Source organism: Sciurus carolinensis, chromosome 11, assembly GCF_902686445.1.
Source record: "Sciurus carolinensis chromosome 11, mSciCar1.2, whole genome shotgun sequence".
Taxonomy (NCBI): Eukaryota; Metazoa; Chordata; class Mammalia; order Rodentia; family Sciuridae; genus Sciurus; species Sciurus carolinensis.
In genome coordinates this window covers 42,976,721-43,003,044 of record NC_062223.1, presented here as the reverse complement: position 1 = coordinate 43,003,044, position 26,324 = coordinate 42,976,721, and the positions used below count along the sequence as shown (strand labels likewise).

Genomic DNA, 26,324 nt, shown 5'->3' with positions numbered 1-26,324 from the left:
GCTGCTGCTTCTTACTGTCACACCCCCGCCCACTGCCAGCTTATATTCCCTCCAGGAGGCAGAGGGCGGGGCCACGCCAGTTGAGATCAGGCGAGGAGCCAGCTGCCCCATCACGGCAAGGGTCAAAACGAGCAGGCCCGAGCAGGCCCGCTCAGGAACACCTGTGCACACATTGTGCGCGTGGACTTAACTGAATACGGCCAGTGATAAATCACCTGAGTGTGCTTATGTTAATTAACCTCCTCACTGCTGATGTGAGCATGGCACAGCCCCCAACAGACATAATTAAGCTTCTCCTCTGGTCAGATGAGCAGGATGCCTGCAGAGGTGACTGTGGTTGAAGCTTCCTCCTTGTAAATGCCAGGCTCGCACAAAAGATGGGGAAAGATGGGAAGTCTGCAAACTCCTTGTATGAAAAGATACTATCTCTGTTTTCTTGGTTAAAAAAAACAAACAAACAGTGAAACCTATTTCTGGTCGAGGGGATGGCACACACAGAGAGCACCTGTCATGTGAACACTCCTCACCCCCTGCCACTGGGTATAAAGTTCAAAGAATTTCCAAAATATTTGTTCAGAGGAAGAATTCTTAGGTGAGAGCCACCTCTGAACCCTGCAGTCAATAAACCGGCTTCTTGAAAATTCCTCAGATGTCCAGCCTCTTCTGTCCTACTTCACTGGGAGAGGCAAGTAACTCCAGGCAGAGGCAACAACAGGTGTGAAGGTCTTGCAGTGAGAAAGCGCTTGGCCCGAGGAAGACCAGCTGGCTAGGGCACAGGGATTAGTGCTGAGAGTGGTGGAAAATGACTGCAGGGACCAGATCATGTAGAGGTTCGAAAACCATGCTGATGAGAACAGTCCTCCCAGAGAGGAAATGATTGATGGTAAGACAGGGAGCGGGAGAGAAGTAACTTTAGAAGGTGAAAGATGCAGAGATCCTGTGACTGGTGGAAGAACTGGGCCGCTTCCATTTTACAAAATGAGAAGTTGGTTTCATTTTTAGGCATATTTGTAGGTTTTATGGTAGGAAAGTGTAGAAGTTCACATCGGAAGACTTCTGTTTTCTTAAGTACAAATGGAATCATGAGCTGAAAGTATGGGGACAGGGTCTGAGAGGCATGACAAGAGAATAAAGGTCATCTGGGAGTGGGCAGTAAGGATTGGGCACGACGGGGGACACAGGAGGGCTGCTGGCAGTGTGAGGTTGAAATCATGAGTCTGAAGTGAGCTCATGCAGCACAGTTGAGGAATAATCTCCAGGAATGTTCAGCTGCTAGTGGAGGAACAAAGGTGGGCTAGCTGTGGTAGGACACCATATTTGTAGAGACATCAATTTGTACAGTTGAGCGATTCCTACCCTTTCCTGGGAATGTGCTCAGCTGACTTGGTGGGAGGCCTCCCAGTAAAGGCACCTATTTATAATATAGTGTGGAGGATCCTCTGATAGAGGGCACACAGAAGAAACCATAGAACAAAAAATTCCTTCACCCCCAAATCTGTGTGGCAGGTGTTGGGCAGCGAGGAGATGACCACGAGACTAGGTTGCTTCCACAGAACTGCTGAGGTCAAGGAAAACAAAGGGCAGGAAGTTGGACAGTCTTGTGTTGCAGTAATAACAAAGAATAAATATTTATTCAGGGACACTGTAACACATAAGCTAAAATAAAAAGTAAAAATAGTGCCTACCTGGTTTTTCTCCCCAACTGTACACAGCTCACTAAAGGGTAGGCAACACACTCTTTCTAAGTTACCCCTACCATAGTGCTTAATTCTTTGTGAATTAAGATCACATATCTTAAATTAAAGAACGTAATATAAAGGTTACAAACTGATAAAGTGAATTGGATCGGACTTCTAGGAAATAGTTAATTTGGCCTACACATGCTTAGAATCTGAGTTGACATTTTAAAATCAAAAGATTACATACAAAATCCCAGTTTCTGGTTTCCCTAAAATAGCAGAAGTCCATACTCCATTACAAAAAAGTCAGAGCTGTGTATTGTAAACTCTTAAGACAGGGCAAATGGTCATCCTAAGTAATTGTCTTTTGGTGTTCCTCTTAGAACCCTGTCAATCCAAAATTCTCCATAAAATCCTCTATGAATAGATGTTTCAAATCATCTTTCCTCTCTGCATTTGCAAAATGCTTTGTTCTTCCTTAAGAACTTAGTCTTTTCCTCTTCCTTCCACTGTCCAATTCTGGTATATCGTATTTTAGTTACTGGCATGCATTTATAATTGCCTTAGTTTCCCAAGAGCAGGGAATTGTGACTTATTCATGTTTGCACTTTTAGAATCTGAAATTTGTTAATATATAGTTTCTAAGTAAACACTTTCTCTTTTAGGGAAATACCCCTTGACTTTTTGGTGCTAGAAAAATTGAGTCCAAGAGTCAGAAGTCACTGGGGATTGAATTTTTGAACTGTAAAATCAGCCTAGACATTACTGGTCTAAGCTCAATCTATTTTGAAAATAATACATTCAGTGCTGGAGAAAACTTTGTATTACTAGAAGAAAGTCCATGAAACAAATCATCTACAAGTTACAGCCAAGCATGGTAAAATAATATTACTGAAAAGCCTACAGAGAATGGCAATTAATATAATAGAAGTTTAGGGAGGGGGTATTCATTAAATAAAGAACAATAAATACATGTCTCAAGAGGAAAGGTTTTGGTGATCAAGTTTTCCAAAACAGCTCTTTCCTGAGTTTAAGAGCCACAAATACTCAGCTTTTAATATCTCACCCCAACCAGGGACCTCAAATTCGTTATGTCTACAACAGGCTTATCATCAACTGTTTCTTCCTCCCATGTTCTTTCTGAGAGTCCACCAGGCCCTAGTCATTCCATCAGAAACCTGAAAGTCATTCTTGTTTTCTTCTCTCCCCATACCCATTTAATCAACACTAAGTCCTGACTTTACTGCCTAAATGGCCACTGGCATTTCTTGTCTGGGTTGCTGCTACAGCTTCCTGGTTTGTCTCCAAGCCTCTAGATTCCAACTCCAGTTAGCACCCCATACACTTTCTTCAGTCATCTTTCTTATTATCTCATTGTCCTTAATATAAGAATGTGTATTTCTAAGACGGCTTAAAGAGCCCTCTAGTCAGGTCCTAATTTTCATCTTTTTAGCCTCCCCATTCCCAAGTCCTGTCCCCTACTTTGTTCCCATAACACCAAGATTCTTTTGATATGAAAACATACAATGCCCTTGTCTCTAAGACTGTGCACACTACTCCTTTCTACAGGCATACCTTTACTGTGCTTTATGTTATTGCACTTTGGATACTGCATTTTTTACAAATTGATGGTTTGTGGCAACCCTGAGTTGTGTAAATCTATCAGTAGTACCATTATTCTCAATAGTTCAGATGATAATTACCTTTTTTTAGCAATAAGTATTTTTACATTATGTTCATTTCCTAGACATAACGCTATTGCATACTTAATAGACTATAGTATAAACACAACTTTTACATGCACTGGGAAATTAAAACTTTTTAATATGACTTGCTTTATTGTGATGGTCGGTAACCTGAAATACCTCTAAGGTAAGCCCAAAATTAGAAAACCCACCTTCGTTTCTTACTGTGAATGTCCTGATCCTTTAGGCTCCAGTTGATAGCTTTATTTCCTCCAGAGGCATTTTCTAACACTACTGCACCTAAAACTTTCCCATAATAGTGCTGTCATGTTGTCATGCTGTCTCTTTACTGTATCTCCTATTACACGGCATTCTCTATTGGGTAAGGAGTTAGATGTAACTTGCATTATGTTAAATTCACAATGTCTGGCACACAGTAGGCCCTCATTCAATATTTGCTGAAATTATCACAACAGGTGGACACTCCTCTCTCTTAAGAATAAACTCAGCTGAACCCTTTAAAACTACACTGAAAATTTGTCTTAAAACTTTTCTTACTGCTGTTCTTATTTATTTTTGTAAAACCAGGCAAACAAAAATGTCTAGTGGGATTAATATATTTAAGTGCACATGCAAATCTAGTTTGAGAAGTGGAAGCCCATGCCTTGGGTTAAATTGGTAGCTATTTGTCAGCTCATTCCAGAACCCATGAAGAAAAAAGGGCCCAGTGATACCATATGTTCTTAAGCTTCAGTAGAAGTCTCAATTTTTCTGGACTCTGAAAATTAGCTCAGATTTTTCATGACCACTGAGTGAAGCAAACAAAAGATGCCAGTTCTTCATGTTGTCCTCTGGCCATTTTTGGTTTAGAATCCTAGTTTACTTTCAGGTCTCTTGTTTCAGGCTCTTTAAGGCTTAGACATGCTGCTCTCTTAGACACTGCCAACGATTTAATTACTGGGGGCATGAACACATGTGCTGAAATGGCTTAGCAATGATTATACTAACGGATTGCTTTTATTTTCCTCATTCTCCACACCCACCTGCCTAGGAATGATCCCCAGTAATCCGATCTGTATCCAAGATCACCTTCTTCCTCATTCAATCATGTCTATTCAGCATTCTAACCTGTCGTCTTTGCTAATTTGGGAAAAGTCACTTATTCAAAACAACATAACGGTTCACAAAAACTTAGCAATAAAATCTCCCCAATGTTTAACTGAGACTTTCAGTCCTTGGATAAGGGAGCCAACTTTAGGGGGCTTTTCCTGCATTTGTTAACTGGTCTAGTTCCTCTCTGGACTCCGGGCCATTTTTCATATTCACCACTCTGAGCACATAGGTAAGACTTCCGTAAGATTGTTGGTGTAAGTGAATGAAAACCCTGCAGGCCTGACTTCTGCTTAAGGAAGAATCCTTAGGCAGAACCATCCCGTTATTCATCTAAACAGGTAAGGAGCAACTCTACGGAAGTGTGCCGGCTCCAAAGGCCCAGCTCCGGTTCCGCAGCGTGAAGCTGGTCGCCGGACGCAGAAAAGGAGTTCGAGGAGCTCAGCTTTCGCTCGTTGTACTCCGGTGCCTCAAGACTCCTTCGGTCTGTTTTCCCGACAAACACATGCGGCAGCAGCCCAAAGGCGCTCCTCACTCGGTTACTCTCGCGTTTTCAGTTTGGGACCCCGCTCTCGCCGTCGAGCGCGCAGCCAAGACGCGGAGCTGCGCTCGCACAGGCCGAAGCCCCGCCCACGACCCCGCGGCTCGCGACCCCACGCCAGCGCCCCGCCGCCTCGGAAGAGCGGCGCCAGCGGCCCCGCCCCTACCTGCGCGCTGCATCGTCGCATGCAGCAGTCTCCCTCCGGAGCGTGGCAGCCAGACATGGTCCGGACGAGGGGCACCGCCGGTTTCCAGCCTCCACACGGCTCTGCGCCCGGCGCTCCGCCTGGTCTACTGCGGTCAGGCCACAGTGCAGACAGGCGGCGATAAGGGCATCCCGGGGGCGGAGCGGACAGGTCGGGAGGCGGGGTCTGGGAGGGCCTCGCTGGTTGGGAGAGGTGCTGGTGTTGCTGCGGTCAGGAGGCGTGGCCAACGAGGCTGGAGGCGGGGCTAAGAGCAAGCCTGCGACACCCACAGGCTAGGCGGGAGCGGGGGGGCGTGGCTAGCCAGGTGGAAGGCGGGGCCTGGGAGGGGCCTGAGGCTGGCGGTCAGGCTGTGCTGCGGGCAGCCCGGGGAAAGCCGGGAAGATGGCGGCCTCCTGGAAGCTGGGCTGTGACCCTCCGCTGCTCCGCTACCTCTTGGGCCTCGGCGGCCGGCGAAACCTGGGAGTATCCAGAGGCGCTGCCAGGTGGTCTGTCGGCCGTGGAACTAGCTGGAGAGGGTTTCACAGCACTCACTGGCTGCGGGGTGAGTGGCCGAGGCTCGCTCAGTTTTTCTGTGTAGCTGAGCAATGGGCCTGAGTGCATTCTTGCTTGAGGGCCTCGGTCTGGGTATGAAGGTGCCGTGTCTCTTATCCCCTTCAGAGAGGGGTCTGCTGGCTGGGTCTAATGCGTGCCGCAAAGGGATGCCTTGGGCGCTGAGAGAAAGCTTGACTCCGACCCCCTGGCTTGTATGGCTTCTCTGTGACCTTGCCTTGGAATTTGGTCTGTTTGTGAGGCATCGAGAGTTTCGCTTTAAACGTCCTTCTCGGGGCCCCTTCCCAGTCACACTTGAGATTCTTTCACTGTTGTCAGGAATCTCTGACCGAGAAAAGCTGCCTGAGGTTACTTAGATTCTAAAGCCTCTGCTTGCTTTCTTATTCATTCTCAGGACCTGTCCTTTTTGGGAGATTTAAGGTCTTGACTGCCGGTCTTGTTGCCCCACCTGATGACACGTAATTTATAAGATTTCATTTGTAAATACCTGTAGCATCACATTCGTACGATCAGGATAATGTTTCAAGTAAAGCATTCCCTTGAAAAATGAAAATTTAGGACGGGTTAATAAGTTCATTGTAGAAATTTGTCTAGTAATGATTCTGGCACAAAAACATAATTCTTCCAATATTTAGCAGGACAGTATGTAAAACGCATGGCAAACATTATTCTTTCTTAAACCGGGGAGTCTGGGATAGGGGTTTGGAGCGAGGGATTGGAGAATAAAACTAATTTTTTTTAGTTTGATAGGTTACCTGCTTGTCATCATTCTTGGCACATCACAGAATGAATTTGCATCCAAAAAATTAGATGCAGTGATGCTGCCTGAGGTTCAGAAAAAAACAACAGCTTACACAGTCTGACGGTAAAATGACTGAGGTTTCTAAAGATTGGGCAATGGAAACAACTTAGTTCAATTTCCAGTGCAATATTTTGTACAACATTCCTTAGAGCAGTGGTTCTTTTACAGTGTGTAGGATTCGCTCCTCCACCCTCTTTTTTAAAGTATTGAACTTTCCTACAGCTCTTAGAGATTTTGTTTCAGGTGGAGTTTGGGAGTCTGCATTGTACTAACAACATTAAGTGAGCTTTAACCTTTATTTGGGGGTTGATGGTCTATACTTTGAGACTTACTGCCTTAGAAAATCATGGAATGTTAAAAGCCATGTGTTGGAAATAATCTATAAAGGTGCTTACTCTTGTTTACAAAATATCCTTTTGAAAATCTTTGAATGCTTCAGACAACAAAGAAAAGAACTTACATGGTCACACACAAGAATGTGCATGCAGTTTTAGACGTTTTCCTTAGAAACAATTTAATTCCTCCTCCTTTTACAATTTCTCTTAGGCAGTCTTTATCTGATGTATCTTGACATTTTAGTACTCCCCCTGTCCTGTTCTTCAGAGGTACACCATGAACAACACCAGGATTGTCTAACTCTGGATTTCATCTATAAGGGAAAGAGTACTACATTCCAAGGCAAGATGAATTAATTTCCTTTTGCTGCTGCAACAGACAAATCCTTATGTTATAGTTTGAGAGGTCGGAGTACAAAATGACTCTCAGTAGGCTAACATCACGATGTTTGGCAGAGGCTTTTTTCTTTCCTGGAGGTTCTAGGAGAGAATTGTTTCCTTGCCTTTTCCAGCTTCTAAAGGCCTCCATGACTGGTCCATTATTTATCACATTACATCTCTCTTGCCACTCCCTCCTGCTTTCCTTCTTCCAGGGCCCACCTGGATAGTCCACCATAGTCTCTTCATTTTCAAGTCAGTTGATTAACAGCCTTAATTCTCAGGAGAGGAGGTTTATACTACATTTGAAGCTGTGTTGTTAGATTGCTGTTATGTGGAAAAATTGCACTCCCCCCAACACTGAGCCAAAATTTATCTCCTAACTTCCAGCCACAGTTTTTTGTTTTGCTATGCTGAATACTTGCACAGCAAATATGAATTTGCAATGGTGTTTGTTTGCCTTTATATACAGACAGTTTTTCTTAGAGTTTGATTTAAAAAAAAAACTATTTTAATAAAACTAAACAACTATTTGGATAACTGTTGACTATATAAATTAAGCAACAATTATTGAACTGTTCCCTCTCTCACACATCTAAGATTTAAAAATTTGTCATTTGGAAGTATCCTTAGAGGTTTGGTTTCCCTAAAAGACGTTTGCTGGCAGCATTTTTACAAATTATGACTGCCCTTCATTCACGTCTCACAACAACCTAGTAAATTTGACTTTGTATTTAGTTGGGTGAAAATACTAAATTAAGTGTAGAGAAATTAAACTGTACATCTTTAATGTTAGTGAACCAAAGGGCATATCTACATTTATGTTTACAAATCCTTCATTTATTTCATTCTTTCAACTGACATGTTTATTGAAAAGGATGAATATGTTGTTCACCACTTGACTAATATTATTTGAGTAAAGGAATGAGCATCTGTTAGGTGCCAGGTACATGGTAGCTTCCTTGGATAAAAGTGATCTACTAAACAATACTTTCAGTGTTCTGCCTTATGGTCCATTGTTTTCATATTTAGCTCCAGTTATACAATCCCAAATTTGATATAGACCTTATCCTTAAAGTATTTATAGTCTGGGGAGATAAACAATAAAGACATGATTTCAGTAGAGTGTGCCGGGAGCTCTGAGTGCTAAGTTCAGGATGATAAGGAAATTGTTTGTAGTGGAAGAAGTGCCAGCCCTTCCAGGCTGAAGGAACAACAGAAACAAGGATCCACAGGGCACAATGTAATATTTACAGAACTGACAGCATTTGTAAGTGGTTTTTCAACCCACTCTAGGCAGTTAACTTTGAAGAGTTTATGTTGCTGCCCTGTTAAGAGTATGTGGTGTGATTTGGCATTTAATATTAATTAACATTTGTTTTAAGTTAATTGCCAAGGAACAACATTGAATTTTGAATTAAGTGAATAAAAAACAAATGAGTTCAACTTTGATAGTAATTTCCCTAGTACATAATTATAGGCTTTGTATATTATAGGTGTTAAACATAATCTAAGGAAGTTAGAAATATCGGAAGTTTCAAATGACCCTAAAGTCTGCAGTGGGATTGCAATTCAACAGCCAGTGAACTGACCCACTTGATTGTAGAAGAAAATTTATTGACAACATTTTAAAACTCAGAGACTTTACATAAAAATCTAGATGGTTGTCTTCTCTTATAAACATCAAATTAGAGCATATAATGGTGATACCATCACCTCTAGTCATTCTTTTCATGTATCCTGCTATGATTTGAATACATCCTTCCAAATTTGTTTTGGAAACTTAATCCCCAAATTCATATTTAATTATATAATAGGGCAAACTCTTTGGGAGGTAATTAGGATCAGATGAGATTGTGAGGTTGGGCCCCTTGATGGCTTTAGTGGCTTTATAGGAAGAGGAAGATAAATCAGGCTTATGCCAGCATACTTGCTCTGCCTTGCCCTGTGATGCTTTGTTATGTTATGATTTAACAAGAGGGCCCTTACCAGGTGCTGGCACTGTGCTCTTGAACCCCCAGTCTCCAAAACCTTGAGCTAAATCAATCTCTGTTCTTTATAAATTACTAAGTCCCAGGTATTCTGTTATGGCAAGAGAAGATGGACTGAGACATACTCTCATCTCTGTGGAATGCAGAAAATAAAAGATAAACCGAGAAAAATGGGAGAGAGTAAATGAATGTGTGTTTGAAGAAGGAAAAATTTTATCCAGTTAATATGAAAATAAATGAATCTAAAGAAGAAGCAGCAGCAGAAGAAGAAGAACAAAAACAACCTGAAGATGCTAGCCTCCTCCTCTTACCTACCTCTTTACCCTAGGCACCTGAGTTTTTGACAGCAGGTTCTATAACAACAAGGCAGCATCTTTTCTTTGATAACAAAATTGCTGGTATGATATTTTTGCCAGGACTTGGATGCTCTTTTAGGACTGATTCTTATGTGCTTCTATCCTGATATTGATGAGATTGATAGTCTTTCTCAAATTCTCATTTAACTGTGGAAACAAAAACACAGAAAGCTGAAGTAAAAGTGGGATTTATTGAAAGTATATAACACCAAAAATATGAAATGATGCAGGGTTACACAGTAACCATAACAACTCCATCTGTATCTTCTAGGGCTCCTATTGTTTGTTGTTTGTTTCTCTGTGTGCTTTGTTTTTCTCCGCAGGCTTGCCAAGCTACTTATTCACATTTTCTTCCTTTATGATGTCAGCTTACCTTGCCTTAATGCTGAGTCAGTCCTTTTTGTTCCATGCTCTTTCAGTTTTGTTCAAGTACCCACCATCATTCTGAGATCTAATTCCAAATTTCTTGAAAAAAGAGGCCAATTAATCCAGTATGAGTTTGTAATGGCATGGAACACTCAAGAGTTAATTCTTTCAAAGACTGAAGTTTGAATACTTTTTTTAAGAAGGAATTATGAGTTATGAACCGACGACTGGCATGTCTACTACTGCTACAGTCTGATTAAAATGAGACCACAGTGTAGTAGTTATTTTAGGCTAAGTTATAACCAAGTAAAATCATCCAAGCAAAGCAGTTTTAGGCCACTCAGTAGTTGAGCTGTATGAACATCCAGGGAAAACAGGAAAAGATTAAAGGAGGTTAAATGAGTAGAAGTAGCAACATGAGAAGCTAAGAATACTTTCTACATGTTTGCTTTGCTTTAGAACATTTTGTTTGTGAAAGTGGGACATTAGAAGTAGCTATCACATCCTGGGGATTCACTATTTGTCAGGCTTCGGTTTTGATTATTTGCATCACTTCTAATCATTATAAGAACACTGAAAGGATTAATCAAATTGTATTGGTAAGTAGAGATTGAAAGAGGCTTTAATAATTTGCCCAAGAATAGTAATTAAATGGATAATTATTTTAAATTATGTGCTTGATGATACCCAGTAGAAGAGGGTCTTTCTCCTTGGATCCCTTTTTTGCAAAACAGGGAAACATCTTTATGTGTTAAGGCCACAGAATTCCCTTATTGTGTTGACTAGAATTAGATCATGTGCTCTTTCCTAAGCCAGTCACTACCTTGACTTTACTGATGGGACAAATGGATTGGCTTTGGTTTAATGAAGGAGCTGGGTGATGGGGTCACTAACCTTGAACACAAGAAGAGCAGCTGAGCAAAAGTGAGCCTCTAGCAGCAAGAAAGAAGTTGGAGCGAGTGGATTTTAGAATAATAAATAGCATGTTTTCAGAGCTTACTGTGTACCATGCCCCCTCATTTAGTGTTTACAGCTAATGCTGTGCTCTAGGGATATAGTTCCCGTTTCAACCACGTCTGCTAAGCACCAAAGCCTGTTACCTTAAACACAGTCAACCTTAGTATCAAGTGACTGGTTATAGATACCAACAGAACCGTGTCAGCATGCTAGAGTTTTATTAACCATTTATATATTACAAGAGAACATTTCCACATTTTTGTTTTGTGAAGTGAGACTTATTTTAATAATAACTACATTGTGAAATGTTTCGGTAATAGTTGTCATGCTACTCATGTAACAATTTAAAGTACTAAAATTCTAGACTGTATAACAGGTAACAGGACTACTTAAGAGAAAAAATATGTAATTTCTTGCTGTCTTAAGTTTCTAAAATGGTATACTCTTAAATATGCCTTTTTATTGCTATCTTGAGCTTTCTTTACTTTTTGTGACAAATGTGTCAGTGCCCCTAATTATGTATGCATTGATTTCTTTCCTAAAGTGGATCAATGCTTTCTTTTAGCTCTTGTCCCAAAATTGCAAAATAAACAGGAATTCATGTAGAATTTTAATACGGTTTAGAACCAAGAAGACCAGTTTTGCAAACTGAAATCTCTTCATTCAGAGGAAATTCATATTGCAGCAGTATACTGCACAATAATTCTGGCTAGTCTTTTTTTAAATGTACCAGTGAATAGTATGTGAAAATGTACACACATACACACACACATAAAAAAAATCAACAGGGTCTTTAACAAAATATATGTATGGTGATTTTTTTATAGGCAGTATATTTACTGTAGGTAGTGATCTACTTGATACATTTCTGTAATTGTATAAAGGACTTTCTTCTCTATTACTACTGTATGAAGTATTTCTAGGGACGAATTGGGATTGACATGTATCATTTAGGACAGTTTGCTTGGGAATATACTAGCACCGGTGTTTAGAGGGGCACAAATCTACTTGAAAACTCTTTTCAAAAACTATAACATTTCCTCAGAAAAATGCATACATGCAAATTTTTTATGTGATTCTGAGGGACTCAGATTCTCCATATAAGTTACCCATAATGTACTACCTGGTCTCCAACCTGTATCTATAAACATTTTGGCCATTTCCTGCAGAAAATAGTTATGCTACCTTGCAAGACTATTTAATGTATCTGAGAACAAGAAAGTTGTGTTTTAATGTAGAGGTTTCAACATAAATATATGACTAGTGGATACATGTATGTGTGACTACAAACCAGCAATTTGGGAATCCTGATTCATCTGGATATGAGTTAATTTTACTCCTGCATTTAGGCTTATTAGACCATTTACCTTTCCCCAAACATCTGTGCTTCTTTCTCCTTTCTTGTGCTGTTCTATTCCTTCAGATGGACTGAGCTTGCCTAGAGTTTGACATCTTTCTCTTTTAGCTGCCACTCTCCCAATTCTTTTGGTATAATTGAGGGAGTCTAAGCAGGAAACAGCAGTCTCAAAATGTTAACTTGAGGAGAATTTAATAAGTGACCAGTTTTGTGAGTTCAGATGTAAAGACAGTGCTATCTTGTGGGGCTGTTTGGAAGAAGGTACTGTCACCACTACCAAGAGACTTTAAGAGGCATCGGAAGGGAGAGAGCCTGCTGGGAGAACCTCCACAGGGAGGGGAGCTGTGTGCCCTGCAGTGAAGGATGCAGCCAGCTGCAGTGCCCCACAGGAGCAAGGGAGCCAGGGAAGAAGTACTCTGACCAAACTCCTCTCTCCTTTCCTTCTTCTGCCTGTGTTGCCCATTGGCTGAACCCAGTTGAAAGCCAAGTGCAAGGAACTGAGGGGAAGGGCAAGTGGAAGACACCTACCCACAACTGACTCATTCCCATCAGTCATGACACTTTGTTTCTACCTCAGTTTGAGCACTTAAACTGTCAAACACTGTATTGTGTGTGGTTGTGTGTGGGTAGTTCTCATGCTAAGAGAAGGGAAGAGATCAAGTATAATTTCTACATTTAAATCAAGTACTTTCTCTGGATTGTGCCTGTAGGCTAGTGACTTGCATAAGTGTAAGCACAGGTTATTTTATTATTTTTGTTTTTTGTGGTGCTGGGGGTCGTACCCAGAGCCTCATGCATGCTAAGTACTCTACATCAGGATCTTTTAAACTGACTGACTTTTAATGAGATTTTTTTTTTGTCTTTCATTTGAATAGCTGAATAAGAATTAAGTTTGTAGTTTATAAGGCTACTTGGACACTTTATAGGAAGAAAGATTTTTATTTTGGAGCCATGGCATCTGATTGTACTTTTGTTCTCTCACTTGTGCTCCTAACGAGAGTCACCTTTTACTCCTTATTTTCATATTCCACATCCAGTCTATCAGAAATTCCTGTTTGCTTTACCTTTAAAATGTAATCTAAACGCTCCTCACCTCTCCTGCTTCTATCAACTGGACTGTTCCATGCAGCCACCATCACTAATCTGGATTACAAGGAGTGTCCCAGTAGGTGTCCTCACTGCCATCTTTTGCCTCAGTATAGTGCTACCACATACACACACACTACATTAAGTGCTTAAACTGAGGTAGAAATAAAGTGTCATGACTGGTGGGGACGATTCAGGTAGGGATGGGTATCTTCCATTTGCCCTTCCCCACACTACCTGCCTTTCAGTTGGGTTTAGCCAATGGGCAGCACAGGCAGGAGAGTGAAGGGAAACAGGCGTTTGGGCAGGGCATTTCTTCCTGGCTCCTTCCCTCCTATTAGGTCACCTGGGACTGGCTGCATCCTCCGCTGCAGAACACACAGATCCCTCCCCTTAGAGGTCTTCCCCACAAGCTGTACAGCTTTCAGAGTGCTACCTTTAAATTGGAAGCCAGATGCTGTCAGTTTTTTGCTGAAAACCTTCCAAGAACTTCCATTATCATCAGACTAAAATTGAAACCCCTTACCGTGGTTTACAAGGCCCAGGGAAATGAATGCCCCCCACCCCTGATCCCAGTTCTTCCCATGCTCCACTGAGCTCACTCACTCCCATTCTGGCAGCTAACTAACCGATTTGCTTGTTATGTTTTGACATAACAAACACTGTCTTTTCATCCTTTGTGCTTTCTGTTGACCATGTTCAGAGGATTTTTCATCAGATATGTATACATGGCTTCCTCCATTTAGCTCAACTCACTGTTAAGGTTTGGATCTAAAAATGTCCCTAAAGATTTCAGGTATTAGGCAATGTAATAATGTTCAAAGTGAAGAGATTGAATTGTGAGAGCTGTAACCTAATAAGTGGATGAATTTGTTCAAAGGATCAATAATTGGAATGGACTACTAGGTGGTAACTGGAGGAAGTAGGTCACTGAAGGTGTGACCTTGGACTGTGTCTTGTCCTTGCTTCCTTGCTTGCTCATTCTCTCTCAGCTTCCTGGCTGCCATGAACTGAGCAACTTTCTTGTGCCACACCCTTCCGCCACCATGGACTGAACCTCTGAAAACCATGAGCCCAAAATAAACTTCTCTAAGTTGTTCTTATCAGGTATTTTGGTCATAGGGATGAGAAGCTAACACACTCACCTATTCAAAGAGACCTTCTGTGATCAACCAATAAAATAGTTCCTCCCTTGTCATTGTCTCTGTACCTTTGTTTAATTTTTTTGTTTTTTATCACCACCAGAAATTTTATTTCTTTTCTCTCTACTTTAAAATGAAAGCTTCAGAAAAGTAGGGATTTTCGTCTGTTTTAATTCACTTTTGATATCTTTAACACCAGAAGAAAGCCTAATTAGCTTATGGTAAGTGCCAAAGAAATACTTGTTAAATAAATGAATGAGTGAAAAAGCAGATCTCGTCTTCAGCCTTTCTCCTCCACTTCACTCTACTCCTGTGCCATGAAGTAATCTTCCAGAAATGTATGTCAGAGGATGCTGCTTTCTAGCTTTAACCCATTAAGTCCCAAGTTTTCAATTCTGAGAATAGTTTAACAAAATCTATACAGGTACATTAAAATAGGTTAGAAATTGTAATCTAGAACTTACATATCCTTTATTATTGTTGAGGATGAAAATATAGGTTGTCCTATAAATAGGACCCTCGGACAACATAGTATCTTTTACATATATATGAGCCATCCTATAAATGAAGCATTGGGCAAATAGGGTATCCTTTCATATATTACACCGTATACAAAGAAGTGACTTTCATGATCTGTTCAATTGTTATTTTTGGTGGAAGGGAACAAAACACTTCAAACGGTGTTATATTACATTTTTTGACAATGTGTTGTTGATTTCACATGATGGGACTTGTTTAGATGTTGCCATTTTGCCTTGAAAATAATATGACTTTATATCAAATCTGATTATCTTGGGTTGTAGTATGCTTTCTTCCTCATAGTTTCTTCTTGCATCATTTTAGATATGCCTAGCAAGTGTCTCTTTTGAAATCCAACAACAGAATTTTCTTCACAAATTTTGTAATTCCTATGTATACTGTAATGTATCAATTATTCAGATGAACAAAAGCCAATACTATTTTTTTTTTTACCTCTAACAAATGTACTATTAGGAAACCAACTGATTGCATTCATCCTCATAGCCATTGAAATTATTATAGCTACCTAGTTGAGACATACTGACTTCACTCTGTTTCTTTTTTCCCTCATTGAATGGCCCTCTTGTTTCTACGTCAGTTCTAGTCAGTTTCAGAGGGCACTTATTTAGTCTGTTTTCCTTCATGATGCTTGTACCTTGGAATCCATTACCATCAAGTCATAACCAGTGAAGAGACTGTTGAATAAAACAGTTTGTACGTTCTCCACCACTTCATACATTTGTAGAAATACCTTCCTTCCAAGCAAAAGATCCTTGGTGAGCACCTTTTCTACAATATACATCAATTATAGCAAAATCTCAACATTTCACAGTGCATAGAATTTATATATCTTATGAATTTACCTCTTATAAATAATGTTACAACAATAAGTACAGTAACTATTTAGGAAAAGCATGAAGAAAGGTCACAACTTGTCCGCAAATAATGACAACTGGCAAATGTTAAAAGAGTTTGTCAGGCAACAGTCCACTGCACTGCACGTGATTACACAGCATACACTGTTCCAGTGTCCTGTGTGCAGGACAGCTATTTTCCACTGTACATAATTTGAATTACAGTGCATTCCTCAAAATGACTACCTAGTTGTAGAAAATAATTTACATGTAAGTTATGTATGTGCTTATTTTGTTCAGTTGAACACTTAGTAGAAGTAACTTTCACAGCAAAGTTTTGCCATTTTCACCATAATTTTTTTTTTTTGTTGTATGTGGGGGGCTTAAACTGAAATTTATTTACTCAATTCTGGAGGCTTTAAGCCCAAGACCAAAGTTCTGGCTGATTTTGTTTCCAGTGATGGCTAACTCCTGGCTTATAGATGGCCATCTTCTATGTCCTCACATGACCTTTCCTCAGTGTTTGTACACAAAAGGGAGAAGAGGAGAGAGTGTGTGTGCCCATGAACATGAGTGGTCTACTGTGTCTTTTGAGAAGGATGCTAATCCTATTAGAGAACCCATCTCTAAATACAGTCACACTGGGCATTAAGGCCTCAACATAGGAGTTTGGGGGGGTCACAAATAGTCCATAACACATTGCTTTTGAGTTATTTTACAACTTGAATTGTAGATAACTGACAATGCAAAATAATTTTTTGTAAGATGTCTATTATTTTCCTATTGCAGCTGTACTAAAGCACCACAAATTGAGTAACTGAAAACAATCCAGGTTTAATATTTGGGAGGGGGTGCGGATACGGGATTGAACTGAGGGGTGTTTGACCATTGAGCTACATCCCCAGCCCTATAGGCTAGGAAGACATAGGGTCTCACTGAGTTGCTTAGGGCCTCACCATTGCTAAGGCTGGGCTTTCAACTCTCAATCCTCCTGCCTCAGCCTCCCAAGCCCCTGGGATTACAGGCGTGCACCATTGCGCCCAGCCAGGTTTAATTCCTTATGGTAGTGAAGATCAGAGGACCTAAAATTAAGAGGCTGGCAGAGAAGTGTTCCTTTAAGAGGCTCTGTGGGAGAGAATCTATTTCCTTGCCCTTTCTAACTTCTAGTCTCTTCTCTCCATCTTTAAAGAACACTACTCCAACTTTTTCACAATAAATTCTAAAAATATTTTCAAGCATTTGTCATTCACCTATTTTCTTAAAAGATGTCCAAAACAGAATAATTGTTTTGGAGTTAATATAAGTGGCATATTTGTTGCTCTGTTTAAGATTTTTTTTTTTTTTTTTTTTTTTTTTTTTTTTTTTGTGGTGCTGGGGATCGAACCCAGGGCCTTGTGCTTGCAAGGCAAGCACTCTACCGACTGAGCTATCTCCCCAGCCCCTCTGTTTAAGATTTTATGGGTGTTCATTTCTGAGATAATGGGGCAAAATGTGTTAAACTCTACTATTTCTGTCCCTGTGATGTGGAAGCTCAAACTTAGAAATATCTGGACCCCAGGTGCCTTTTTAGTCTCAGGTCAACTCAGGGGTACACGAGTAAAAACGGGCATGGGTATCTTCACTTTTTACTTAAAATCTGAAGGCTTGTTAATTTAGTTCCTCTGCAAGATTTATAATTGTGACCACCTCAAAAGGATGTGCAAGGTTTAACGAGTTTTAGGTTTTTTTCTTTTGTTTTGTTTTTGTAATTTATAGATTTGGGAAAATTAACTGTAGATGTGGAACAGCAAATAAGTCCAGTTTTTTTTGTTATCATTTTCTTTACTTGCTCCAAAAAACTTCCCTGGCTTCTCATTTCTATTTAAATAATACCAAAATTAACTTGATCTGTACAGTACCTTAGACAGTATGGTGCTATAGATGACTACAAAGTAGTCCGAGTGTACTTTTTAACTTCCATGGCCCACTCTTCATTTTTGTTATATTCTATTCCTCAGCAAAATTAAGCAACAGTTGCCGCCTATTTCTGTGCATAGAAATGCTTCCATTACCTGGAATGTCTATTCCTCTTCTCTCCTTGTTCTGTTTGCCCAGCACAGATTTTTTTTAAAGTTCATTATACCATGGTAAAAGATATATAAATCACACCATTTTAAACATTTTTAAGTGTACCGTTTCCCTGATGTTTGTGTCACTCTGCGGCCGTCACAGAACTCTTCATCACTTCATATTGAAACTCTGCCCATTAAACAGTTACCCCCCAGGTCCCTTCTCCAGTACCTGGCAACTGCTATTCTCTGTCTCTGGGTTTGCTTATTCTATGTACCTCATATTAATGGGGTTATAAGATATTTGAACTTTTGTGTCTGACATTTTACTTAGTGGCAGGTATTTCAATTTCATTTTTATGGCTCAGTGTATTTCCACCATTTTTATTCTGGTATACATCTGAGTTGTTTTAATCTTTTGACTTTTGTGAATAATACTATTAGGAACAAGGGTGAGCAAATATCTATTCAAGTCCCTGATTTCAATTTTTGGGGGTACATACCTACAAATGCAATTGCTGCATAACATGGTAATCCTTTGTGTAGTTTTTTGAGGAACTGTTCTGTTATTTTCCACAGTGAGTAAACCATTTTACATTTATACCAGCGGTGTGTAGAATTCTGTTTTCTTCATATTCTCACCAACATTTGTTCTCTGTTTTAAGAAACTTTTTATAATACCATCCTAATGGATATTAAGTGGAACTAGCCCAAATTTTTCTCGTTTCTCGATAAACTAGAATCTCAGCTCTTTTCTTCTATGGTCTCATGGCACTTTTATTTATACTCTGAAGTACTTGTGTATTTATCTTCCCATCTTTATTATAATCCTTTTGAAACTGTCTAGGTCTAGGCTAAGATAACAGGCACTTCATAGACATTTGACAAATGCTTACTTTGGCTTTAAGCTCTGGTAGTGAATATTATAACTGCACTGAAAGTGGAACACTGGCTGGTGATTCTAATGATAGTTTGCTTTTCAAATGTGAAATGCAGTTAGAATAGAAATTAAGAGTGAGTGAACATCAGCCATAGGACAAGGTTGGATATAGGAGAGAATAAAAAGGAAGTTTCAAGTTTAGGTTGGGAAGGTTAAAGAAACCTGTGAATTCATCTTTCATTCCTCCAGGAAGTAATTGTGATACCCCGTAATGGTATAGGATATTGGGATACCTCTAGCTCTCTGGATGCGTTTGGAGTCCATCTCTTAACCAGGTTTCTGTGCTTCTAGCAATAAGTTAACATTTTTGAGACTTACTCTTTGCCAGGCTCTATCGTAGAGTTTGTTTGTGTTACCTTATTTCTTTATAAAAATCTGCTTATATTATCATTTTGTAGAAGAGGAAACTTAAGCACAGAATGACTAAGTAACTTGCAGGAGGAAGATCTATAATTTAAACCTAAGCAGTTTGTCTCCAGTGATTGCTTGTAAAACTACTTCAGTACCCTGCTTTTCCATAAGATTTTTAAAAATAATTATTTTTATTAATATTTATGTTTATTAAATAATATTTAGCACAGTGATACACACATATAGTTTAGTCATATAATTCTAAAAGTATATAACCATATGGTAATTCTCTGTCTCAGTTTCTTCTGGCATTTGCCCTCTTCCGTATTTGTGTTTTAGACATTGTGGATGACATTTGGTCAATGCTATCCTGTTTTCCCTACTCTGTGTAGTTATTTTGTAATTCTTGTTTAAATCCATATTCATTATTAATACTAGACAAATACTGTGCACTGCTGAAGATTGTCTGATATTGTCCTATATTTTACTTGTTGCCTTCGTTTTTTCTTTATAATAATTACCACCTTTTAAAATTGTTTAATTTTGTGTGTAACTATCACATACCATCTAATAGTATCTACTCAGAATTTTCTATTATGTCAGTCACATCAACTCATTTTGCAGTTAACTTAATTCTGCAGTTTTTATTGATCTGCAGCCATGTAGGTCGAACCTCTGTACCAAAGGTCTTCTTTTTACCCTTCCAGAGAGAACAATCTCCAGTCTTGTGTTGAAAGAGGATGGTGTTGTTACCTAATCTCTGGACTGAGGGACCAGGCACTAACGCTTCTCAGTGTTGACCCAAATCCTCTCTGGCATAGGATTGAGTTTTCTAGGGTCCCTTTAGTTAGTTACTACCTAGCTCTTTATTTTTTTCCTTCTAAAGTTCTGAACCATTGTTCCCACTCCACATCCTTGATGGTTTCTGTTTAAAAATAATGAAATCTGAAAGCACAGTTTTATATTTAGGTAAGTTTTGGAGGGGAGTGAAATTGGATAAACTTATTGTAGATAAGAAACAAGTATAAATAACTATAATAATACCATAACTAGAGGTAACTACTGCTGTCATTTTGGAGTATGTCCTTTCAGTCTTTGTGTATGTGCAAGCTGGGCAGATTATGGATTGGATTATGACTTATGTACTGTTGGTAGGTTCTTTGTCTAAATGCTATTTTCACACAAACTGTTGTACATTCATTTCTATTTTGGGCCATAGGCATTTTGTCTATTTTTATACCAGTACCATACCAAAATAACTTTGAACACACAAAACATGTGATAAGCACTCATTAAAAAAAAAAAAAGCTACAGCTGTCTTTATTCAAAGATCCCACTTTTAATATTCTGTGCCCTGATGCTGATTTAAAATTACCTGTATTTCATTCTGCTTTATTTCATTCAGCCTGCAGATGGCAGAATTGGTTTGTTTAAACAGCAATTTTAAAGGTTCAATTTATTTAGTAAGTTCTTGCATTTGAACAAGAAGTAATTAAATGAGTGATCTCTCTGCCTATTAGAGAAGAAGCAAATTAATGTTAGGGACAGGGGCCATACTAAGAAAGTACTGGGTAATTTACTTCTTCATTTGGTCTATCTATTTCACAATTTTTGTGTGCTTAGAATATAGTCACATAAATGGACCAGAGCATGATGCTTTAAGTGTACCATATGTAAACTGCTGGATTTCTTAATTACTTTAGTCAAAGTAATGGAGCTTAGATCTGCTTCATATTAAACACAAAGCAATTTGTTCTGCATTTATATTTTAAGAGTTTGCTTGTGTTCTGTTTTAATCCAGACACCTTTTATAATTCTTGTATATCATTGGTTTAAAATATGTAATATAATTGATTTTGTTTAAGTATGAGTGTTTTATTTTTAGAACAAAAGAACTACAAATAAATGAGAATTAGGTCAGTGTACTGTATTTGAAATGAAAGTCAGAAGTATGCTGTAGAAAAATTGGGAGAACAAATTTGAAGAAACACAAATGGCTTACAGAAGCTTCTATAAAATTCAGTGATTGATAGGTTGATCATGTGGTTGATATGGCAGGTAAAGCAGCAGTAAACTAAGCAGTTTAATTTATCGTGTCATTCTGTTGAGGCAAAAAGACATGAAGATAGTTATAATGATTTATGAGACATTTATCTTTAAAATCAATATATTTAAATTACTGGAAATATACATTACCAGAGTCATCTTAAGACTTTTTAATGTTTTATAACTGCTACAGAATGGCAGGCTTTATAAGAAAATTAGGTATAATTTGCTAGTTTTATAGAAAGGACTAGAATAACAGATTGCTACAAATGGGTTAGATTCTAATTTTTGAATATTTTTGAGTGCTAATTGAAATAACCTATATAACCAGTTTAGAAAAATCACGTTTCCTTTTTTCTTACCTGTAGTTATGCCAGTTGGTATTAGTAGGAAATATAATGGGTGCACTTGCACTTACTATGCATTTTAACAGAATAATGTTGGAATGTACTGCTTACTGAAATGAAGAGGGGGACTATCATTAATTTCTTATGAAAATTAAATAATGTATACATAGGGTATTTCCATTCCAAGGGAGTCTAGAAAAACCTCCACTATCTTAAGACAGTTGACAGCACCCTAAAAGATAGATATTAATTATGTGCAACCTTGACACTCAAAGCTGATATTATGATTATATAAATTATTTTCCCATCAGAAAAATACATTTGGAAAATGTATATAATGTTCCAATCCAAAGAATGTACTCTTACTAATAAATTAATGCTTTTATTTTGAAATGTTTTTTCTACCATAAAAGTCAGAGGATAGATCAGTTAGAGTAGTCAGAGAATATATTACACATTTTATTCCATAATAAGCCAGTATAATCAATCAAGAGATGGTACTGAATAATGGAGATGTCAAAATCTTTCTTCCATTTATGTCACCTTCATTGCAGAATAAGGGTAGTGATCTATTACAGAATTTTTATATTTTATCATTATTCATAGAAGCAATTTCAATTCATCCATGAAGGGTGACTATGTGAAGAATGATTTTTGTTTTTTGAATTTTTAAAACATGAAAGTTTTTGAGGTGCTCGATGTTGTGCTTTGGAAAAAAATACTTAATAAATGCAGACATTTCATAAAATAGTCCTTAACATCAGGAATAATGCAAACGTGAAGGACTCTAGGTGAGAAATTATAATAGGAGATAGAATCATAAAATAAATATGAATTTTATCATGGCAACTGAACCAAAGTATTAAAATATTGAGGAGAGACTTTGTTTTGAGAGAATTGATTTAGGATTTGTCATAAATTGGAATCTGAATGTAGAATCATTGAGGTTCATTTATTTTGCACCTTGAAGTGGAACTTTATTTGATGAATTCATATTTATTTTTCCATACACACACAGACACACACACACACACACACACACACAGTATTCAATTTCATAATGCCAGGCTTAAACTTGTTGATAGAATCAGCACATTGGAACTGTTTTTTTTTTTAACTGTACTTCTTACCATGATGCTCTTTCAAAATTAAGGGGTTTTGCCTTTTTTTTTTTAAACTCGAAACACATTTTTCATTATAAGCTTAAAAAATAAATGCTGAAGGTTGAGTTGGCTCTACATTCCTTAGGCAAATTTTTTCTCATCAAACCATGTAAAAAAAGAAAGGCAACAGACTCAGACAAAATAATCTAGGAAATTAGAAAATTTATTGTTTCCAAATATGTTTAGAGTATTACACTTTAGCACTTTAAAATTCTTTTATTTGCAAATGTAGGATTGTTGTGGTTTGGATTTGATCTGTGGGGTGTTCTTCCTAAGCACACTTCACTAATTATAGTTCATTCAAGAATTTGGCATTCCAGTGTTCTGTAGATCCTATGCATTAAGGTTGTGCATAGTAGTTTGCTTTGTTTTCTACCTATGTAATGTCTTAATGTGCCTGTTTTAGTCCACAAGGACTTATTTTACTAAGAAAAAGTACAAAAATTTATAAAACTATACACTATTATAACTTGTCTTTCGATTAGAGTTAGCTTGGAAATTAAATGAAACTTGGAACAACAATTATTGAGTCATAAGGGACAGGAGTTGGATGCCCTGTATTCTGTAGTTCTTTCCAAAACAACTCTGTGTGTGTGTGTGTGTGTGTGCGTGTGTGTACTGGGGATTGAACCTAAAATGCGTTACCACTGAGCTACATCCCCAGCCCTTTCTATTTTTTATTTTGAGACAGGGTCTCACTAAGTCGCTGAAGTTGGCCCAAACCTGCAGTCTCTGCCTTAGCTTCCTGGGTCTCTGCGGTTACAGGGACAGTGCCTGGCAGTAACTGAGTTATACTAGTAAACATACAGTGGTACATACTTTTAATCCTAGTTACTTGGGAATCTGAAGCAGGAGGATCACAAGTTGGAGGCCAGCCTTGCAACTTAATGAGACCCTGACTCAAAAAAATTTGAAGTGTGAGTACATAGCTCAGTGGTAAAGTGCTTCTGGGCTCAATCTCCAACCCCCCCCCCAATTACATTAAAATTTTTAAAATTAAAAATAAATTATTAATAAAATTATTAATAATTAAGTGACTTCAATTATTGATTGTGGTTATTTTTCCTTACATTTTTCTGATATATAATGAACTTAGTAAATGTTTTATTCTGCGTTTGAAATGTTCATTGTCATTATTAAAGGTGATTTCTTAATATTGGAATTCTGCATGCCCAAAGCAGGGCAAGGGTTTAGAATACTGCATTCAGTATATGAAGAATGCTCATTTGGAGTTGATGTGTCTGGTTTGCTGTATTTTAATTTGCTGTGTTTGATGAATAGGCTATAAATAATCAACAATCAATTGGTGATCAGTATTTGTAAGGAACATTGAGATGCAAAGTAACACAGTCTAATAGAGGCCAACCTAGAGAGCTAGGCTAACAGATTCAGGTCCCTTAATCTGAACTGTAGTCTTCTCTTTGATGAAATGGTCATGCTCACTTTGAGTTTAGTTTGGGCTCTATCATTGTTGGACCATTAGGAGTGATAATTCTAGCTGTCTTAGAATTTGGTACCAAATTTAGAGAGAGGAAAGGAGTCAGGTGTGTAAGGATTGAATGAGTGGGTGAAGTCTTAATGCTTCTAGGTTGGATTGGAGAATGTGATTTAGAACTGAGGCCTTGTACAGTTGGACTTCCCAGTACAACCCTGTATCTATACTTTGACTTTTTGTTTGAGGGAGAGAGTTGTGCATACAAAGCAAACATACATACGTGAATTGTCACTTCACACCCAGTGGGCCCTGATAATGGGAACAGTGAGAGGTGATCCTGTGGATATGTCTTTGAAAGACAGGTTCATTGATGCCTGGACCATGAAAGAGCCTCATGAGAGGAAAATTCGGGTTCCTTATAGACAGAAAGTTCTTAAAAGAAAATGAGACCAAAGTTGAGGCAGTTAGACATGCTTTTTCCCAGTCCTTTACGGAGGAGTGAGGAAGTAGAGAATAGACAGAACCGTTCTTCTTAATATGTACTTGGAAGTATGTTTAACATGAAACCATCAGAATTCTTCAAAAGTTACTATAAAATTAGTTCATTTCCCAAAGGAAATACTTAACCTCATTTAACTCAAATCTAAATTTCTTTACTTTTAACCCTAATACATTAATGGGGGAAAAAAAAAAAAACATTCTGTCCTCTTCTACATTTGAAATATGTTAGCTGTGCTGCGGTATTTTACTTGTTTGGGTCTTGAATGTTGAATAATCTGAGGAGAGCATGGTTCTGTGAAGGATTTCAAAAAATGTAATTTGTTGTTATGATAATTTATTAGTATAAGCTTTATATAAATTTTAATCAAAAACTGTGTGCTCTTTGAGTATGGTCCTGGACAGTGGGTAATTATTGGGAAGTAGAACAGGACAAATACATACTGTCTCCTTTTCTAGGTGTCTAAAGAAAAAGTAGTTTGCTTCAGTGAGAGGTGTCTCAGGTTTAAGGTCAGCCTTTTTGGATCCCCAGTTGAATTGTGGTAGGGAACAAAATCTGAGATCAGTTCAACTGCTTAGGTTCTGTTGCCTGATTATCCTTGACTAGGTAAACTTTTCCTTTCAGTCTTGCTAGCATTGAATATTGAGTGCTATAATATACTGTTTGAATACTGAATAGTATTGAATATTGAAAAGTATATTATACCTTTGAATATTGCATAGTATAGGTTTAGAGGTACTTTAGAACAACCAATTTCTTAAAGTCTAATCTTGATTATTCTGCTGTAGGTCATCAGAACCCTTTTTTGATGTTTTTTCTTTTTTTCTTTTCTTTTGATCATTTTACCTATAAATACTTTTTGCAGAGACAAAAGGGAAAGGAGAAACCTAAATCAATCCTAAATCAGTTTTTCTGTTTTTTGGTTTTTTTTTTAACTTGTAAGCACCTTGCATAAAAGACTGAGGAATTATGAAAGGAGTCAAAAAAAAATTTTTTTAATAGAGTTTTATTAAAAGCACAGTTGAGAATTTTATGTTTCCTTAGTATTTATTGAACACTTTATTTGCCATTTGGGAGTTGTCTTTGGAGGACCCTCTTTCTCAACAGAAGTTGATAGTAATTTACTTGAACTGATATTGATGCCTTGTAAAGTACTTTTTGGGAGGAGGCTGATCTTTTCTTTTTTTCACTTTCAGTTGATCCTATTAAGGTCCTAATGCCATCACTGTCACCTACAATGGAAGAAGGAAACATTGTCAAATGGCTGAAAAAGGAAGGTGAGTTAAGAACCTCACTGAGGTCTGTTGTACTTTGTTGATCACTCTTCCTGAGCATTCTGATGTTTTCTGATCAGTTGTATTATACAATACATAATATAAATGAAGTAAACTGTTTCTTTGCTACTAATATAGGCTTGTTTAAATAAAAATCTCCCATGTTAATGTAGCAAAGTTTTCTTGGTTCATCCTGTGTTACCACAAGCACTGAATTTTAAAATATTTTAAGGATTTTCCTCAATTTTTGATCCTTATTCTTAGATTTTAGTTTCAACCTCATGCTTTTATTAGTTCCCTTAGTTTATA

General features: G+C 38.1%; 2 protein-coding genes across 2 annotated transcripts in view; one reads left to right on the top strand and one right to left on the bottom strand.

Annotated features, from left to right (window-relative positions):
• Apip (APAF1 interacting protein) overlaps window positions 1–5,378 on the bottom strand; it is a 29,857-nt gene extending 24,479 nt beyond the window's left edge. The window contains exon 1 of the mRNA XM_047515789.1: window positions 5,182–5,378. Coding sequence (XP_047371745.1) covers window positions 5,182–5,238 — 57 coding nt within the window. The 5' untranslated portion in view covers window positions 5,239–5,378. The remainder of the gene's footprint in view (window positions 1–5,181) is intronic.
• Window positions 5,379–5,578: 200 nt separating this feature from the next.
• The window catches only part of Pdhx (pyruvate dehydrogenase complex component X), a 69,156-nt gene continuing 48,410 nt past the window's right edge, over window positions 5,579–26,324 (top strand). The window contains exons 1-2 of the mRNA XM_047518098.1: window positions 5,579–5,761; window positions 25,938–26,018. Of these exons, the coding sequence (XP_047374054.1) occupies window positions 5,602–5,761; window positions 25,938–26,018 (241 nt within the window). The 5' untranslated portion in view covers window positions 5,579–5,601. The remainder of the gene's footprint in view (window positions 5,762–25,937; window positions 26,019–26,324) is intronic.